This window comes from Festucalex cinctus, chromosome 4 (genome assembly GCF_051991245.1).
Source record: "Festucalex cinctus isolate MCC-2025b chromosome 4, RoL_Fcin_1.0, whole genome shotgun sequence".
Classification (NCBI taxonomy): domain Eukaryota; kingdom Metazoa; phylum Chordata; class Actinopteri; order Syngnathiformes; family Syngnathidae; genus Festucalex; species Festucalex cinctus.
This window is the reverse complement of record NC_135414.1, coordinates 12261488-12282656: the sequence shown is the minus strand read 5'-3', so window position 1 is coordinate 12282656 and position 21169 is coordinate 12261488. Positions and strand designations below refer to the sequence as shown.

Below are 21169 nucleotides of genomic sequence, written 5' to 3'. Positions count from 1 at the left end.
ACGTAGACTTTACTGCATCATACAAACCTGAATTTGTTTCATGAGAGGAACAGCATATGAACAAATTATTACATCCCTTTCTGATACTGTTAATCAAACCTACCTACAATTTACAGAATAGAATAGTGAGTTTACTTAGGTCAGTAACTTACGTAGTTAAAAATCAATTTAATTTGGATAAACATTTGTCATCAAGTGAAATTGGAGTTATTTTAAATGGTCTTACTAATATTACAGCCAGTCAACGTTCCTCTCAGTTGTTGTCATCCATCTTGTGAGCATGCTCCACAGGAAAACTGGCATCATCTCCACTCCATTTGCTGTTCCGCAAATCAGACCGTAGAGTTGCTCTTTTGTTTGCTTCCTGAATCCTGATTATGCTTCAGGCCACCGTTTTCTCCTTCACTCTCCAGTCTAAACAAAAGTCCGCTTTTTAAACATCTTAGCAAGAGACTGTAAACACAAAAACATTTATGTGCTGTTTATTTCAACAGTATCAGTAAGTGCTTCTCCACTTCATCGCAAGTTGCCATTTGACGTAGTGTCAGTGAGAGTGATGACTCCCGGTTTCCACATTTTGCAGGACTGCTTCACAGTTGAAGGAGAGGATTTGAAGCACGACTTTGAGAGGCTTCAGCTGGGGATGGAGATGGTGGGCTTTCTTCCTTCCACGCGAAAACAGTGAGTGACGGACACACAGCCAACCATGCAGACTAGTTGTAACATGCATGGAATGCATGTCAATAATGACTCAACTGGTACTGATTTGCCACAAAAAGTCCAACATCATCAACATTATAGCAAAACAGCTTGCATGTGTTTCGATTGTTATAAAGTTACAGGTAAATCGTAATCTTCAAATTTAAAAAACAAAACAAAAAACACGAAAAACAAATGTTGATTGTGATGGCAGGTTGCTGAAGAGATGGTACAATAAAACAGAAAATTACTTAGAGCAACAGTTTTGGAAAAATGTCATGGCAATAGTCAATAATAAAAGTTCCACTTGCACCAATTGAAGAGAACACGGGGGGGTGGGGGTGGGGGGATTAACGGTGTTTTGGCAGTCTGTTCTAATTAATTATTTGCATTGTATTCAGTTGTGTTTATTTTTTCCAGCATGTATTACAAATATTGAATATGACTACATAATGTCATTTTTATCCAAACAAACAAACAAACAAACAAAAAAACCAACCAACCAAAAAGCCAAATATATTCCATATACAGTACTTCCCATTGTTTTCAATGATGCAAAATCCATGTAGCTGTTTGCTGTCCAGGCTTTGTGGTGATTTGTTTATGTGCATGTTATATGTACTGTGTGCGCGCAGATGTGATCTATTAATCGTTGCACTTCTAATATACAGTATATATGTGTGTGTGTACTACTGTAGATATGTATCAGTGTGTGTGGCAATACAGTAAAAATGCATATAATGTGTATAATATGCTAATTAAAAAAACAATATGTCAGACAAAGCCTACAAGAATAGTTATAATGGTCGCAGCTTTGTTCTGACTCCCATTTAACTTGAGTTTAAATTTGATTGATTGTTTCTGAATACTGCCACGTGCCCACTTGCAGGATGACGTGCGCACTTCAACAAGCACATTATTTTCGTTATTTTCAGTTCCACTCACTAAAAGATCCACTCATCAATACAATTTACATTGGACAGTACATATCCAGTGTTATTTATTAAACCACACCAACTTTTCTTTTAGGATCTTCTCGTTGCTATCAGCCATCCTCCATCTGGGCAATATCCGCTACAAGAGGAAAACCTACAGGGATGACTCGATTGACATCTGTAACCCAGAGGTGTTGCCGGTGGTTTCAGAACTCCTTCAGGTACACTAGATCATGTTGTGCAAGCACTCAGCAGGGTTTCCACTTGTACTCTCTCACTGTCTGCTTAGAATAATCAGCATGAATACTGACAAAGTGGAATTACCATCTGCAGCATGGGTTTTTGCCAAAAGGTCGAAAGTAAACAATTAGAAGAATTGCTTATCCCAGCACCAAGATTTAAGGATGATGCTGAACCCAAGTGAAGCAAGATGGTTTTCTTCATTACTTTTTGTAGGGAAAAGATGGAATCTCATTGTAAACAGTACTGTGTGTCTTCCTGGTGTCCACCATTTAGACATGAATAATATGTTTTGGTCATTGTTTTAAGATAACTAATTGATAATCCTTCATTGTTCATTCAGTCAGTCTATTGCTGTTACTCTCCACCCAAAGTTTCTTTAATTACCTGGGAGTGTGCAGTAGTTTTAAATACATATGAGATCCTTATTTTCTATCCTGTTTTTTTTGCTCTATTGGATGTGATCTGAACAGTGGATAACTTTGTTTGTGGAGCATTAGATAATTGAGTTATTGTTCAGATTAATCATGACTGTCCATCTTTATTGAAAGTAATAACATGAATCCATGCCAACAGTATTGTTTATAGGACTTCAGAGTGACAGTGATTTGAAAGATTTAGTCATCCTGCACCTAAATAAGCCTGGATAAATGTTGGCATTTCATTTAATAACTGAATTACATCAAAATCTCTGTGATGATCATAGATTTATTATTGCAAATTGTGGCTTGAAGCAGATTGGATGATTGTATTTTCTCATGTCATGGTCAGGTCAAAGAGGAGATGCTGATTGAAGCTCTGACAACACGGAAGACGATCACTGTGGGTGAAAAGCTGATAGTCCCTTACAAACTGGCAGAGGTGAGGAATTCTCCATTTGGATCACCCTGAAATAAATATTACGGTCAGCTATGTGTGTACAGATTGGACAGATGACTTGACGCTGATTGTGGTTAAAGCACGTCCATATGCTAAAGATGAGTGTCTTGGTGTATAGTGTGTCTCAATAACGGCTTCGGCTCTTCAGGCTGACCTGTCCATGTTTACAGGACAACTTGAAGCCATACCGGATCTCCTCTTGCACGCTTAGTACTGCACCACCAGGCTATGACCGCAGACGAACAGACACTCGAGAGTGCATGCACACAGTCTTAGTGTGTTTAGAGACGGGAAGGCATTTCAAGCCGTTGTACAGTTTTCATTGGGAACTCTGCTTAGCAAACAAACAAAAGTCATGGTCTGTAGATGAGAGCCATCTGAATGAGGGAAAGGACAACATGGATATACATGGCTTAATAAATGGATTAGATCACCACCCAACGTAAGATTTATGCTTGAGTTGTCTTAAATTTGCAACATTGGTAACTGCCAAAATAGCACCAGTCCATAGTTGCATAGTGTAACATACTCTTATCTTCCTGTTGTAAATAAACACATCCAGCCCATAGACTCCTAACACCACCTTAATCATTATTTGGTATTTCAGCAGTGTAAGTCACCCTTCCTTCAACACATTCTTCAATGGGAGTTAATTAATAGGTTGCCAAAACAAATGTTATTAGCATTCCAATGAAAGGGTCCCAACATTGAGGCACCGTGTTTTACAAATTCCCATCATTACAGTCACAACCTCCCAATGATGTTTGGGGCCTCTTGTGATTGTTTTTGCTGCACACTGGGTGGTCTCATCATACAGTAAATACTGCTCAATAATGCAACAATGTGGTTGCCTGTTAAATAAATGTATACGTGTTAAAACCTCAAATATATCAGAGAAATTCTCGAAGAGGTTTCCTTATTTGGTCAGGGTTACGAAGTTGTTCCAATTTGGAATGTTTTGAGTCTGACTTCCTCTAAATAATGAAAAGGTTATAACTGATTAGAGAAAGAGAGAGGGAGAGACCGTTTGTACAGCTTTAAATTGATGTTGTTGATTCATGATTTGGATTTTTGGATGAAGGCTTTCGAAGGATATCTTATGTGTTGATTACTTTGGGGGGTGGGGAGCTTTGAGTCACCAATCTAAAGTTTTCTTTTTGAAGACCATCTCACCTTTACTTCTGAAAGGTCAAAGCTTTCCATCAGAAAAGTAAATTAGATTGTTTTTCTTCAATAATTTGACAAGAGGCCTTTCATTAAATGACCTCACTGTTTATGAAACCTTGATCCACCCAAGTTTGTTTCAACAGTTTGTTGAGATATTTTCACAAGTTACATAAAGTATTGAGCTGTACATAGTATACATATAATATTCAGATATTGTCATTTCATTTGGCATGCAAGCACTATTTGTCTGCACTTTGTGTTTGTGTGTTTTTATTTCACCATTTGATGTAGTCCAAAAAAAAAAGAAAAGAAAGAAGACATAGTTATAAATAAAAACAGCATATAAGCATGAAGCGGTTTAAACCCTAAAAGAATATTAAAGTGGCCTCGAATAAGTCAAAGCCTTGAACATTTCTATACGTTACTATATGTATGTGTTTGTACTTGTAGGCGGGTACAGTTCGAGACTCCATGGCAAAGTCGCTGTACAGTGCGCTCTTTGACTGGATTGTCTTCAGAATCAACCATGCTCTGCTCAACATCAAGGATCTGGATGAACCCACCAAGGTAGCGAACTCGAGAGTGAGAGATGGATACCAGCATATCAGCACATGATAAATATAGGCAGAGTTGGGCCTGAAATGAGTGTGATGTGATGGGATTGGTTGTCGACCAGTGGCGGGTGTACCCTGTCTCCTGTTCCAGCTCCTCGATAGAAAACAGATGCATAGATGGAAGTAACTGTTTTTTCAGATGATTTGATGAATTTCAGTTGCTAAATGAATCCAAACAACCATTTTATGGTCTCATAGATCCTATCTATTGGAGTGTTGGACATTTTTGGTTTTGAGGACTATGAGAACAACAGCTTTGAGCAGTTCTGCATCAACTTTGCCAATGAGCGTCTCCAGCATTACTTCAATCAGCACACCTTCAAACTGGAACAGGTGAGCACGCCATTAAGACCCTGCTGAATTTTAATGAAATGCCTTCTTCAGCGTTGACTATAATCTCTTCCTTATTTGTAGAGGAAACCAGATTTGCTCCATAGCATAGTAGGCTTTCAGTTTTAGGTGAACTTTGTTTCTTGTGTCCTGTGCCGATTTATGTCAAATAAGTTTCATGGGTTACCACCACTGGCCCCTTTCTCACCCGAATAGTTGATCATGTAAATTGTCATTTAGGGACTCTCATAAATGAGTTTGATGCTTGTATGTATTTGCTTGTTGGATGAGTCAAAAGATCACTATGTCAATGAGGTAGTCATAACAAAGAAGATGAGTCAGTGCCCATCTTACGCACAGAGTATAAAAAAAATAAAAAATTGTTATGCGTCAGTCAATTCATGTATTTATTGTCATAGGATGTCTTGCCCATTGGGGAGACTATAGACACCTTAAGTGGATGTTTTTTGTCTCAATCCTAGTATTTTTATTGTTTCCACGAGTGGTCACAATCCACATGTACTTGTGTAGTCAGGCCCATTAATGATTTCTCCCTTTTAGCCACGTCAAAGCTAGTGTAGAAACTTTGTTAGTATTTATTAAATTCCTCTGTATATCTAAAAGGGCAACAGTTGGAAATTAGTAATGGACAGCTGGCAGAGGGCCAAAACCTCTTAAGTCAAATCTATGCTTTTGGTCAGTCCACACCTGGGGGTGACATTTTATGAATTACGGTATTCAGCGATTAGGAAAATTGAGAACCAATCTAAAGTGTTGAAAATGGCTTGTTCCCTTTTTATGATGCAATGTTAATGGTGGAAAAATTGTCGTTTTTGGGCTCTCCTGAACAGTGACGAATTTGGAGATACAAGGTTCCAACTCCAGCGATATTTAACTTGTGTTAAAAATTCTTATTTATATGTTGTCCTCCATTTTATTTATTTATTTTTTTAAATAGTATACTTATTGTAGTCAATGCCAGTGCCTTTGGGGAAGGAGAGCCATAGTCAACCAATTATTAATTCCCAGGAGAACAGTCAAACTCATTAAATTTGCTCAATAATCACACTTGAGCAGGAGCGTGTTTGTGACACATGTATGTGAACTACAATAAGTACAGGATTTCCTTACATTTTTTGTGTTTAACTTATTTATTTATTTATTTAAATCTTATGAGTTTGTCTCTCCATATCACAGACTTTGGGGAGGTCTGAAATAAATGAGGTTCACTTTTTTTTTTTTTTTGCCCCATGACAGGATGATATGATACATAATGACTTTACCAAATCATAATAATCCCTACTAATTGTCCTCAAAGAGAAAATAATTATTTCTACAGTAGTAAGGAGTATCTTAAATATTTTAGTAAATGCTAGAGTAATAGACTGCCGGGATTTTCATTAAACATCCACTAGATTAAGTCTTTATTGACCAAAGCTCTTTCCCATGGACACAGGAAAAATAACATGCACAGGGAAGCAATATTTGAAAGCAAAATTGCCTGCGGTACCTTGAGTTTTTTGTAAGAATATTTTCGTTGAGTGCTGAGCCTACTGTTTGTGTTCCCTGTAGGAGGAGTACAGGGCGGAGGGCATCAGCTGGAGAACGATCGACTACATTGACAATACGGGTTGCATCAATCTCATCAGCAAGAAGCCCACAGCTTTGTTCCACCTCTTGGATGAAGAGTGCAAGTGAGTCAGTCCGCTGTTTAGTTATTTGGAAAATATTGTTTTGTTGTGTTGTGTTTTTTTCATGTGGGGAATAACAAATCTCATCAATTAAAAAAATATATATTTGTATTTATTTCCACAATGTTGCATTCAGAAACGGGGAAACATTTTGCTTAGCAATTATTCACATGATAAAAAATGCACTCCTTCTGAAGCTCTAATCTTATAAACAAGTGTGCTGCACACCACTACCTAACACATTTTGACAGTTAATAAAGTATTGAATAATGCTTTAGTGCCTCACCCTATAGCACCATAAATCTTTTTGGGACAATTGTATACTTCCATCTATGTGGAAACAGTTTAGGGAAGGCCCTTTTCTGTTCCTGTATCACTGTGCCTCTTTTCAAAATGCAAGATTCTTAAAGGAGTGGTTGAGTGAGTTTGATGTGGACAGACCCGAGAGCCCTGATCTTAACTCTATTAAATATCTTTGTGAAGTAGAACAGAGCTTGTGAGTCAATACCACTCATCAGTGACGTCTGTATCATTTTCCGGTATCATCCTCAGTTTTGTCTGCTGGGACTGTATTGCGACCCGCAATCTGGACACTGAAGTTCCTCCAGCTTGAAAAAGCTGCAAAGCATTGCGTCCGTGTTGTTTTGATTGAGCTCAGATTTCAAAACCCCTGGTGTCTCATTCCCCCGCTCTTCCTGTAATCTGTTGATTTTCCGCAGCAGTTCTGGCTCTTGATAAGAAAGGGAGCAAGAGACCGTATGAGTTCCAATTGACATGAAATGACTGCAGTGTCAGAAGATAACATGTCGAACTGGTTAAAGATCAAATCGTTTCAACTCGTCTGAAAAATAGTGATTGGTGGTAGCGGCGCCTTGTTGTACTGTAAAGATGTTATATTATCATTTTAAACTGAGATGAACATGTCAGGAATGAGTTGACTGTTGCCAGTTTGTTTTTCCAAGCGTGTGTTTGCGACGTGGCTTTAAACGCTGTTTTCTTTGCAGAGCTCCTCCCTCAAGATGCTTTCATTTGGAGTGCAGATGTCAAAAGCCATTGTGCCCTTTGCCAAGATAGTTGCGTGTTAAAAACTTGTCTTTGATTTCAGCTTCCCACAAGCCACCAACCAGACGTTGTTGGATAAATTCAAGCGGCAGCATGAGGGGAATAGGTACATCGAGTTCCCTGCTGTCATGGAGCCCGCCTTCATTATCCGGCACTATGCTGGCAAGGTCAAATATGGTGTCAAGGTCAGTTTTAATCTCAGTTCATGATTGGACAATACATTCAACTCAAACATTTTCTTAAAATATGTTCTATGAAGCCCCACAAGCCTAAATGCGGTATTCTGATTTGTAGAATATGAGTTAATATGCAAAATCCACCGGCTTTTATCGATCTCTAGGGACGGTCATTTTGCCACTTGCTTTTGACTACAGTTGCTCATGGCACCGGTAACAACCAATCACGGCTCACCTCTTTTGTGAAGCTGAGTCATGATTGGTTGCTACCTCAGCCCTGCGCAATAATGATGTCATTTGCTTTCGACAGCAAGTGGCATAGTATGCAACATTGTCACGAACAACTAACTGTAAATGATTTCACCTATTGTGCCCATCTATTTTTGTATTTCTCCAGTTACTCATGAACTGCAGCTAGTATTAATCCATTGTTGTGATATAGAGTAGGCCGACTGGGAAATAATCCATTCTTAGATTTGAATATGTGGTGGCAATCTTGTAGACCTTACAAAACTATTTGCAAAGAATTTGTCTCTCTTTGTCTTTGACACAGGATTTCAGGGAGAAAAACACCGACCACATGCGACCAGACATTGTGGCGCTGCTGAAGAGCAGCAAGAATGCCTTCATCTGCAGTTTGATCGGCATCGATCCGTCGGCCACCTTCCGCTGGGCGGTACTCCGGGCGTACTTCAGGGCCCTGGTGGCTTTCAGACAGGCTGGGAAGAGGCACACCCCCAAGAGGGCTGGTGAGTGCAAACTAAAGTCTTAGAACAGATGGATATCTATAAACAATGCCCAAACCTTTTAGTTTGGCACAATTAGACCCAGTTATGAGTCTATTGAAAATCAGGTGTCTGGAGACACATTTGAAAAAAAAAAAAATCTATATTGGTAAGGGGCATTCAAAGTATAGAGAAATAAACGAGTATTTAATCATAATAGTTACTAGTTACCAAATAATAGAATATACTGTAAGGGTAAAACTCTTGAGCGCTGTTTGTGAATCTTTTTCAGCAAACGAGGGTCTGTTATAAACAAATTCCCTAGCCGAAGAGAAAGTGTTTTAAAGCCAACAAATGCCATACATACCACAATAAATTATGTACAGTTTGTTCATTGTAGGTGGCTTTTGTCGCATCATGACATATTTGATGCTTCTCCAACTGCTGTTTCTTAGTTTTTGTGCTCTGTTCTGTAATCTTTTGGCTGCCATGTATTTACTTCAGCCGTTCTTCTTTCTCTAAACTTTCTGTCAACTTGAATGCTGCTTTACTTCACTGTAGCTGCATTTGATATGTGATAGAAAGTGTCGAAATGCAGATGTTGTTCCAGGTATAATAGAAAGTAAATCTAACATTTGCTTCAAATGGTTTCCAATCGTTACAATTCCCAAAAGATCCTGTCCTGCACCCCACTATTGACATTTGTATTTAACTGTTGCTTCTTTGCTTGCCATTGTAGCAGATAATGGCATAATTGTCATACTTAGTGTGAAAAGGCTAACAAGACGATATATATTGCATTGGTAGTTAAACACCATGTATAAAAAAATAGGGCCACTACTTGCGTAATAATGTGACAAAGAAAGGATTCACAGATTCACATTCTTATTCCTCTAACTTGTTGAAAGTATGGCAACTCGATGGCTTTCAACACCTAGCCACAAAATACATGTTGTGGAATGACAAAACATCCAACTACTTCCTCAAATGCAGTTTCCAATGTCAGAACGTCTTCTTTCCAGTAGACAACCGCATCTCTTTTTCTTCACTGTCTAATCTTTCATTTGTCTTTCTTTTCCCTGTGTTTTATGTCTGTCTGTTTTTCTCTCTCTCTTCTCCTTGTTTCTCTTCTCATCTTGTTTTGCTTCTCCAAGGGCATGATGACGCTGCTCCCTGTGCAGTTTTGCAAAGTGTGGATAGTTTTAGCTTTTTGCAGCACCCTGTGCATCAGAGAAGCTTAGAGATCCTGCAGAGATGCAAAGAGGAGAAGCACAGTAAGGCTGCCAAAGAAAAGAACTCCTCCTACTCTACCTGTCCACCCACAGACCACTGGGAAGGATAAGGGATGAGGCCAACCAACATCAACATAACTGCACTGTACTGCAGCTTGAATCAAGCCAAGCGAGATCAGAACCATAACAGCCAAATTTGAGACAACAATTCACAGGCTTTATTGACTGCTTTGTGATTATTGTCGACTACCCGGTTTTCTGTTCGTAGATGTATTATATACTATTTCTGTATACTAGATGCTTGTTGGTCTCCCCATCCCTCTGTCTCCCTTTCCCCTCTTGCATTGCATATCTGAATGTTAGGATTTTTTTTTTTTAAAGCCCTTTCCCCTGCTTGGTGTTCACAGGCATGTCATGTCACTAAAATGTTAGTCGCAAAGCAAAGAAATGCATGTTGCTGTAGCTTTGTCTTGACACGTTGCCACTGCTAGGCAACCATCACTGCTGCTTCCATGTCCATTTTTAACCTTTTTTGCCCTCGAGTGCAGTTCACACAAAAATACTCCCATGTTGCACAATTAGACCTGCTGGTGATGGTGCTTGATGACTGATGGGTTGCATCGCAGACTCCGGACAACCACAACATTATGACCACTTGCACAATGCTGTATAATGATATCCAATATGAGAGCTGCATCAAATATCCCGTCTTTACGACAATAATGCAGAGAGGCCTCAAGATTCTGAACGCCATGCAATGAACTACAGTAGTTTGCGAAGCGGTGTTAGAATATGATGTCACAACATAAGGCAACACACTCATTTATTTAAATTTATTGGAATTATGATCTTAGAACTGCCTTAGCATAGGTTAATAATGTTCTGACTTGCATGCAAATTTGAGTTATGTCACCTCTGTTATTTTTTGTTTTGTTTTTTATTGACACTCAAATATTTGTATTCTGCCATTTAACTAAATGAGATAAGATAATCAAAATATTTGACTCAACTCGTTGTGTGGTACAGTACTACACCACTGCAAACTTCTATCATTGTTAAAGGGGATGTCAACATTAAACATTTCTTGACAATATGTTGTGACCTCACTAGTCTAAACATCACATTTTAATTAATATTACATTTGTGGAATATGCAACAACATTCAGCCGCTTTTATCTATATCACATTCACTGCCAGCCCAGCAAAAGCATCATTTGACGTCTTTTTTTCGTCAGTGGCAGGGAATGAGATATCAGGGGAGAGCTATTTTGCCACTTGCTGTCGAGTGAAAATGACCACAGTTGCTCAGGTCTCAGGTAACAACCAAGCGCTGCTCAGCTTTAGAAAACTGGTGAGATGTGGTTGGTCGTTGCCTGAGCCCTGACTAACTGTGATGTCATCTTCAGTCGACAGTAAAATGGCAAATGGCTGCCTTCTGATAGTGAAAGAAACTGCTGGATTTTGCTGCTTAACTCATATTCCACTAATGCAATATTAACCAAAATCCTGCATTTAGACAAGTGGGGCTGCATAGAACATATTATTGTCAAGATTTTTTATATATTTTTTTGCGTTGACTTCCCCTTTAATATATCTCTGACAGTGTCAATCAAACTGATCAGTATCTTCATAAAAGCCATTATATTTGATATAGCTCTTGTAATCGATATGTAAGTTGCAATCGATATGTTAGTTCAGGTGGTTGGTTGGTGTGTGTGTGTGTATTCTTGCCGCTTGTCTTTTTACTTAGTGCTTTACACATAGACTTCCAAAATTTTTTCACATGCCACTTTCATGTTTTTTTTTCATGATGCTCAAATGTATAATTATCTTTCTTTTTTTTTGTGCTGTCCTGCAGCTCCCGATGAGAGTGAAAATTTACAAATTGATGAGACTGAAAACGGTATACAGTACTGTCATAAGCCATCTGATGAATCAATCACTTTTAGTCAGCTCTTGAATTTCTCATCGGTATTTTTGCCATATGGCATACATATAAAATGCAGGCTTATCACTGCTCTTCCATCACACATTTTAACATTAGGACTGTTACCACATTCGACCACAATGCTATTTTGTGTATGAAACAGCAAAAGGAAAGCATTATGACTAAATGCCCCCTTCTATAATTTGACACTAACAAAAGTAACTCATTTTAACCTTCACGGACCTTTATTTCTGAAATAAAGCACTTGCAGTCGAGAGGCACATAACACACTGTAATAACATATTTGGACTTTAGATTTAGAATGGAAGTTGTGTGATGCTTACACAGTGCTGTCTGTTGGTCAACAGGTATGAGCAGGAGGAGAGCGCGTACACCACTGTCGGACCATCAGGGGAGCAACACCATCAATGAACAATGTCCACGGTAAGAGTCTGACAATGGATTATGTTATTTTCTATAGCATTTGCCATGTTCTGATGTCAGTCCAAAAATTTTCTTTACAATAATATGTTGTATGTCCCCCAACTAGCCTAAACGCTGCATTATGATGAATATTGCATTAGTGGAATAAGAGTTAAAAACAAAATCCACCTGTTTTCATCCATCTCAGGGGGCAGCCATTATTTATTTATTTATTTTTAATTGACAGAAAGGGGGCAGCCAATTTGTCACTTGCTGTCGACTGAAAATGACATCATAGTTGCTTAGGGCTTAGGTAACGACCAATTACGGCTCAGTTTCAGAAAACGGGAGCCGTGATTGGTCATTACCTGACCCCTTAGCAACTGCGATATCATTTGCAGTCGCCAACAAGTGGCATCGCTGCCCCGTGACATAGATTAAACTGGTTGAATTTTGTTGCTCAACTCATATTTCACAAATACAATATTAATCATAATGTTTGCATGGGGTTGCATGAAACCTAATTTTGTCAAGAAAAAAATAATAATATTAAAATATAAATAATATTCTTTTTTTTTTTCCACATACATTTTTCCATACGATCACCAAGTGTCATGCTTATTTAAGATAATTGTTGTTGAATACATTATTAATTATGAGAGGGGCTCCATAAATATGTTTCTTCAACATATTTCACAGACACGGCTGTCCTTTCTGACATTTGTGTGTGTCTGTTATGAAGAAGAGACCAACTGTGCTTTGTCCCCAGTGGCTGTCACAGTCCCACTGAGACCGTGAACCACCACTTCTCTAATTAGCTTAGGAACATCAGATTAGTAACTCACGACTCATGACTGGTGGTAGTACACAACCCGCCCAAGCCTGTTTTTTTTTTTTTTTTTTCTTCAGTCAGGGCGTGTTAAATCCTTCTTTCATTTGATTTGCAGCCTCTTCGTACTATTCTGTCTCCTTTTCTTGCACTCACTTGCTGTTTTCTCCGAATTAAATTAGCAGCTGCTTCCTCAGTGATGTAAAGTCACAGCTATGTATTGGTGAGAAATGCCTAGAGTGGGATAAATATTCAGTCCCGGCAGGGTGCTTGTCAGCTGGACTGCATGCTGCACACTGCAGTGCTTTATGGGGCTCTTACAGAGACCACGGGGATAGACCAGTTAACACAATAGGCATATTGTGCATCGCCCTTTACTCAAGCTGATGATCAACTGGGGAGAAATGTTAAGGTTTTAGGCCAGAGGTGATCAGATGATTTGTGCGTATCTTTATTAGCCATCGCAGTGTGTAGTTCTCCAATTATACTTTAAAGAATGCAGAAAATACATGCTTTTTTTTTTTTTTTTTTTTACGCAAAGTGATGCTTCTGCGTAGCATATCGGGCCATTTCAACAGAACATGTCGGCTGCTCGTGTGCATGTAATCAAATCACATCCACTCTTGCTCTGAGTTTGTGCATAAGGCAGGATAAATCGGTATGCCGATACATAAGCATCTCTTCCATGGCCGGAAAAAACAGACAGAATGTATTAGATCATAGAGTTTTATTGTCTTGTCTGAAAACACTGTATTTTGTAACAAATATGGGAATGCAATGGGAAATAAATGAGTAGCTCTGTTACTTGGTGTTTCACTCTCTGACCGCATCTTGTATACACAATGTAGCTAAAAGGTATGAGTTGAGAAATAAGATGACGCTACACAGTGCTTTTATGGTATGTTGATTCAGACTGGTAGAAATACAAATGTAATTTTTGTTAGCACTCCCATTGTTAATTTTCCCCTCTTATTGGTGCTTTTACTACTTAAACTGATGTGATGCTTGGTTGTGTTTATATTAGGGATGTAACGATATCCAAACGTCACAATACGATAATTATCACGATATTGTGGAGGCGTTGGCGATATTTAAAAAAGCACAATACTGTAAAAAAAAAAAAAAAAGATCTCATACTAAAAAAAGCACAATATTGTGCCTTTGTACATAACAGCAATGCATATAAACCACCTACAATCTCTAATAACAGTGAGGCTCTTACTTGCTAATGCAAGCACACATTGATCGATTCACAAGCAAATTAGGTTCCCCTTCATCTGACAATTAGCATAGATTTTAAACATGGAAGGCTAAAACATCCCTAATGAAAATTAAATTGCACTAAAAAAATAGCCACTATAGGGTGCTATATCTGCACAAATGGAAATCAACCTGACTCTTTTAACAGATGTGTTCCTTTTAAATATTGTGAACATGACGACGACGATATTGTGACAGTTTTAATATCACGATATTGCCCTTATCGTGACATCCCTAGTGTATATTGTGTATTAGATTGTGCCTCATGTTTTGAGTGAATCTACTCTTGTGCATCTTTAGTTTTTTGGGGGGAAATGATGCTGTTTTTTTTGTGTACCAGACAGAATCACTCAGGTAAAAGTATTTATCACCAAGGAAGAATACATTGATTGATTGATTGATAAATGGGATAAAATCAAATTTTGTGTGTGCTTTACCATAGAGGTTCTCCGGGCCTTGCCTGGAACGGGCGTGTGGGTCGACAGAGCCGCTTATCATCCAGCAGCTCCACCACAGACGAAGACGGCGTCTTCATCAACTCTGCCAGCAGCAAGCTTCTGGAGCGAGCCCATGACATTCTCATGTGAGCGCCCTCTCCGTTTTTGGGCATGATTTAAAAACAAACAAACAAACAAACAAACAAACAAAAAACATATAACCGCTTAACCTCACGAGGGATAAGGATCATTTCACTTCGTAGTGCAGCACAGTGGACTCGTCCCTGCCTCATTGTTACGAGGTTCAGGGTTTTCTGCGCTGGTCTTCCTGTGTCAAATTTTTATGTTGGATTTCTCCAGGTTTTTTTCTCAACATTCCAAAAACAAGCATTGCCGCTAAATTGAAGACTCTAAATTGCCCAAGGGTGTGAATTTCAAAGTGAATTTTATTTGTCTATATGTACCCTGCAGTTGGCTGGTGATAAATTCAGGGTCTCCTCCACTACTCTCCCAAAGTCAGCTGAGGTCACAAGTCATCCTTATAATGAAAAGTGATCTAGAAAATAAAAGAATTTATAAACAAAACATATTTTACCTGCTGATTTCAATTCAAATAACTCAAAGGATGACGCCTGATAGATTGCCAATTTATCCTTTTACTTTTGACAAACAGGAGGAACAAAAACTACAAAGCCAAGCCAGTTCTTCCAAAGGTAATGAGGATTTTTTTTTAAATCTTTTTAATAATAATAATAATCATAAAAAAAAAGATATTATGGAGTGTTCATGTGTTCTGCCTTGATTGCCTCTTGCAGCACTTATTGAATGTCAAGTCACTGAAGTACCTCAGCAACCTGACGCTTCATGACCGCATCACCAAGTCACTGCTTCACCTTCACAAGAAGAAGAAACCACCCAGTATAAGCGCACAATTCCAGGTCAGGCGCGCACACGCGCATACACACAGTGCTTGAACAGATTCTATTATTAAAGTGCAGTTTTGCAACACTGTGATGTCTCATTCATCTCACAATGAATAGGACAAACACAGAGGGCATACCAGTTTAAGTAGGGTGTGGGAAGTCCATTATGCCTTTCACACACACACCTTAAAATCTCAGATGAATGACATCAAGTCAGAGAATTTAGCACATGTTGACTGTTTTGCCTGCATTACGTAACCTTACTACAATCGTGCAATGTTATTGTCTGCTGAGTAAATGTGTTGTGGTAAGACCACAAGCAGCATTTCCACATCATTGTTTTTGTGACCACCTCACATTTGATATTTAGTTACTTTCAAACTGAAGCGTTTGTGCTGAGGAGTGTTGTTTGAGCAATAGTTCAAATATGAAGCGTCCTAAAAGTTCAAGTGGAGAAAGTGGAAGAAGCAGCAGCAAAACTGCATCTTCTCTGAGCAGCCACACGTTGGCTTAACTAAGTCATTTTGACTCCCACTGGGTGATAAAGATTATTTATTACTTCTATACCAGTGGTTCTGCCTATATTGTGTTTATTGTTAGGGGTATAACATGAAATATAGGTGGTTTATGACAGTCTTAATTTAGAACATTTCGAGCTTATGAAAGGGGAGACACAATTAACATGCTTAGTTATCACCGTAGTTACTTATTTTCATTTGATTGTACTTTTATATGTGTGGCCTCGATCTATTTTTCTTCCTAATATTTAATGTAATTGTGACTAACTGACAACTTCTGACTATCTTTTCTGGAGTCAAACTAACATGTTAAACAGTCTTAATTGCCTGAATACAATGTTTTCTTAACTTATTTACTCCCAAAAACGTATAAATATGTTCTATTTTAAATGTTTTAAGTGTCCCAAAGACATAATTATGCGTTTTTTTTACGTTTTTTATTTACTTATTTTTTTTTTATTTTTATGTTAGAGCATACAGAAGGCTTTGATGCAGCCTCTCAACTGAAGAGAACAGTTGAAGCGATGGTAGTTATTAGAAAAACGACCAGCAGGTGGCAGCAGAGTATGAGATCAACCGGAGTCATGATGAAAACAAACTGTTTTCCCCACAGTTCTAAACAGATTTGTGAATAATGATGAAACGTAGCTATATTCAAATGCTAATTGCTGCAAAACGGAAACTCATAGAAACATACTTTTTTTTTTTTTTTTTTCCTGATGAAAGAAGAGACTCTACTTTTTCTTTTGGAAGGTTCCATGTTTATATAGCAATAGAACACAATATTCTGTGGGCCTTGCAAAATCAGTCAAAATCCATTAAAATAGCCGGGAGCGAAGGGGCTTGCTTCAGTGAAAATGTCTGGGAGTGAATGAGTTAATCTTGAAGTTTCACCGCATGTGCTGATATCCAGCAAGATATGTTGTGTAATGCATTTCGCAATGACAGTTCGACTTCTGAGTTTTTAAGTGTGACTTGATAGTTCACCTTACTGGAAATATTTGGTCAAATGAGCGTCAGGGGATTCCGACTTTATAGAGTTTCCACTGAACAGTTAAGAAACACAAACTATTTGCTGATTTTCCATTTTCTTTGCGAGGGATGGTTGTTGGTAACAGTGCAGTGAGAGCTGCTGCCGCTGTGCGAGGATGACTTCACTTCCCACATCCTGTGTTGGACTGATTGCTTTAATCTCCCATGGAAGAGGCAGAGGCTGAATTCCTCTTGCAGCTGACACAAGCGCGCACGCACGTACAGACGAACACATGGAACATAATATACAAATAACTTTATAAGAGATTGTTTATGATGGCATCACAGTTATCTTGAAGAAAATTTTACTAGGCGATTAAAAAAAAAAAAAAGTAACCAACAAAAGCCACCTTTGTTTAATTTGATGTCTCGTGTATGTGTCCTATTCTGCAGGCCTCTCTCAATAAGCTAATGGAGACCTTGGGTCAGTCTGAGCCTTATTTTGTCAAGTGCATCCGATCCAATGCTGAGAAGGTAAAGCAAATGCAACTTTGACTGTGGCCACTTTGATCGTTTAGGTTTTGCAAAGCATTTTCCCCCCATACCTCTTGAAGTACTCTCGAGCTGTTGATCATTTCCTGTTCTTCTCTTTTCACCCTCCACCGCCTGTTGCTCCCTCTTTGTCTTTCTCCACGCGTTTCCTTTGCTCAAACTTCCACTCTCCCTTTCGCAGCTGCCCTTGCGGTTTAATGACAACCTGGTGCTGAGGCAGCTGCGTTACACGGGTATGCTGGAGACTGTGCGCATCCGGCAATCAGGCTACAACATCAAGTACAGCTTTAAGGTAACGTTACCGCACCTACAAGATGTGGACCCTCAGCTATTTGAACACTTCCAGTCACACTTTGATTTGGGATGGGGTGGCCCAGTGCTGGGAAAAAAAAAAAAAAAAGCTTAACGGCCATGTTGTATTTTTAAAACCGACTACTGGTCAGTCGTAAATGGAATTATTTATTTATTTTTTTCTTTCTCTCTCTTAAGTGTACAATTTTGTTATTCTAGTACTCAAATAATACTGTAGTTCGCTCTCATTTCTAATTGTATCTAATTGTTAGTATTAGTACTGTCAAATTTAAACCGTTAACTCATTGATTATCACAAAAAAATATAGCATTAATCATGTATTAATGCAGATTAATTGCCCTATTAATTTTAACCACAGATTTTCCCTTTAGCTTGACAGCGGATGTTTACATTAAGGGTAGCACACGTGTTTGAGCAATAAACATAACTACATGCTTTAAAGTAAAGCATGTAATAAATATTTGTGTATGACATCAGAATATCTGTTCATGTCAAACTATTTAAAAAAAAATTTTTTTCCCCCCTTTTAAATTATGCAAGTAATTAACTTATTAGGAAAAAGAGGATGATGAGAGTATGCAGTGGATCAAAAAATGTTGAAGACGTCCTCATAACATTACATGTTGAAAGAAGTAACACATAAGAGGTACTTTTCAAATTTGGCGGGCAAAACATGTTGATTAAAAAGCATTTTTAATTAAGTGATTAATTGTGATTAAATTCTAAGGTGTGATTATTCTGATTTAAAAAAAAAATCATTTGACAGTTCTACTTACTTACTTATTACTTAACCAATTCTAAATAAATAAGTACATGTGGAAATATGTCCATCCATCCATCCATTTTCTTGACCGCTTATTCCTCACAAGGGTCATGGCGGGTGCTGGAGCCTATCTTAGCTGGCTTTGGGCATTAGGCACCCTGGACTGGTTGCTAGCCAATCGCAGGGCACACAGAGACGAACAACCATCCACACTCACAAGCACACCTAGGAACAATTCGGAGCGCCCAATTAACCTGCCATGCATTTCTTTGGAATGTGGGAGGAGACCGGAGTACCCGGAGAAGACCCACGCGGGCACGGGGAGAACATGCAAACTCCACCCAGGAAGGCCGGAGCCTGGACTCGAACCAGAGTCCTCAGTACTGGGAGGCGGACGTGTTAACCAGTCATCCACCGTGCCGCCCTGGAAATATGTCTTTTTTTTTTTTTTAATTTACAATAAATCAATTCACCAACTCCTTAATTACATCATTAAAAAAAATAATAATAATAATGCTATTGCTGCTTGATAATGTCAATGCCCTGTGGATGGCAGTGATTGGAAAATGGCGGTGGCTGTATGTGACCTGTAGCTCATACTTTTACCACCACTACTAAAGCCTAATTTGGCTTGCAGGGTATGTTGGTGGGTTGGCTGCTTTTTGATTTATGTGAACCGTGTGACGACAGAGTGCTCTGACCTGCCATTGCACTCAAAGGAGCAACATGACACAATTAACAACACAAAGCATTTTGTGTTCTTTCGTCTTGGTTTTTCAAGAGGACAAGCTGTGTTTTGTTAGTGTTGTTAAATCTTTGTGAAAACGCTGATTCTCTGAGTGCAAGTGTGACTAGTGGTGTATTTTAATGCATGACATTGTATTACCCAAAATGCGTTATAGTGAACTGAACCAAACTGTGGCTTTAAAAAGTATAGTCTCAGAAAGGCTCCTTGTCTCCCAAATCTCCAGCCACAGAAAACATTATTCATCTGTTTCCACGAGCTAAGTAGTGAACAATGTGACTAGTTTATGTTTAAAATTGATGGTTATCTGTGGTTTAGAACAGCTCTCCAAGAAGAAAACCCTCAAAGAGCCAAAGTTTAGCCAGTAAACGGGGTGCATCTGTGTATCATATTAACATTTTTTTCCCCTCTGTGCAAGCATGTGTTGGCCAGAACACAGATGTACCATCAATCTCCCTCTTCAAAATCCACAAAGCTTGAATGATATTTGACACTCAGTTTTCCACAAGTCGAGGGTGGTGATTTCTTATCCAAAAAATCTTTTTTTTTGCTGATGTTGCTCAAGTACAATTCGCTTGGTGCCATATAAATGTGTTAGAATGACGTCGGTCATTGCAATCTTTCATCTGTTGCCATTTTGTGGTTTTGGATGTTAATTTGTGCCAAAGCTGTCATGACGTATGAATTTGAGGCAACGATTAAGTTAGTGCATCAAAAGTATAGTCATTGATGTTTTTGCTCTCGTCAAAGTTCAGTTGGTGAAGTTTAATCTGTCAGTTGCATGACTGGTAATACAATCACTGTTTGCTAATGAGTGGCATCAATCAAAGGTAGGATATTCAAACATGATTGAGATTGGCTAGACAATAACTTCCTATGGGGATGTATGCAACAACAAGAAGAGTGTTCATTTTAAAATACAAATCTTCTAACCAATGGAGTGAGCCCTCTTTACGTAAACACTTTCAGGTGGCTGCAATCCACTGGCATTGGTCAAAGCAGATTTTTGGCGTGAAATAGACAGGGCTAGCCCACATTGTGGAAAGATGGTGTGCTCTTTTTGCTAGTTTTGTGCTCTACTGTACATACACTACAATTAGGTGCACAGATCTTCACACAGCGCTTCAAAAACAAGAAGTTGTTCTTTGTGACTTCAATGAGGTGTGGTTCAGACAGGCTTGTCTGATCGGTTTCAAACTATTATCTGCAGGGATTACAAAGACTAAGCCAAAAAGACAGCATTGATTTCAGTGGGCAAACATGCCTTGATTTGTGGCAGAGGTCGGAGGAGAATCACCAAACAACGCAGCAATTAGTTTTTCAAATATCAACTCAACTTATTAACTCTTACTGCCATACGTTATCAAAAAATAACAACCCCAACAGTGCCAGCCGATTTCAAGCATTTTAACTCATTTTTCAAGGCAAACAGAATATTGTGGTCTTTTACTACATATACAACGTGCGTAACACATGAAAGATCGCATTCCATTCTTTCATTAAAAAAAAAAGTACGTTTCTATCTCTTTCAGTTTTTTAGTAATCACCATTTGAAAAAGGTCATTTGAGTGACATTGAGCAAAAATTGAAAAGATGAGAAAACAAGCTTTTTGTGAAAAGATACATTTTCTCCACAACAGTGAATTTGACACTTTTTTTTGTTTAGTGACCCGCGGTGAATTAGGTTTAATGTGACAAAGGCTTTGATCATTCACATCATTCTTGAAAACGTTATATTTCATCAGATTCCGTTATGTT

The 21169-nt window shown here is 38.5% G+C and overlaps 1 protein-coding gene across 6 annotated transcripts in view; it reads left to right on the top strand.

The window, feature by feature from the left end:
* The window catches only part of myo9aa (myosin IXAa), a 93075-nt gene that overhangs the window by 52208 nt on the left and 19698 nt on the right, over positions 1-21169 (top strand). For 3 of the 6 annotated variants that reach the window (XM_077518943.1, XM_077518945.1, XM_077518941.1), the window contains 16 exons: positions 584-681; positions 1729-1855; positions 2646-2735; positions 4371-4487; positions 4733-4867; positions 6437-6558; positions 7661-7802; positions 8347-8542; positions 9673-9792; positions 11609-11653; positions 12046-12121; positions 14632-14772; positions 15300-15339; positions 15442-15564; positions 17493-17573; positions 17773-17883. In XM_077518943.1, coding sequence (XP_077375069.1) covers positions 584-681; positions 1729-1855; positions 2646-2735; positions 4371-4487; positions 4733-4867; positions 6437-6558; positions 7661-7802; positions 8347-8542; positions 9673-9792; positions 11609-11653; positions 12046-12121; positions 14632-14772; positions 15300-15339; positions 15442-15564; positions 17493-17573; positions 17773-17883 — 1764 coding nt within the window. The remainder of the gene's footprint in view (positions 1-583; positions 682-1728; positions 1856-2645; positions 2736-4370; positions 4488-4732; positions 4868-6436; positions 6559-7660; positions 7803-8346; positions 8543-9672; positions 9793-11608; positions 11654-12045; positions 12122-14631; positions 14773-15299; positions 15340-15441; positions 15565-17492; positions 17574-17772; positions 17884-21169) is intronic. The other 3 variants (XM_077518946.1, XM_077518942.1, XM_077518944.1) reach the window with 2 other exon arrangements.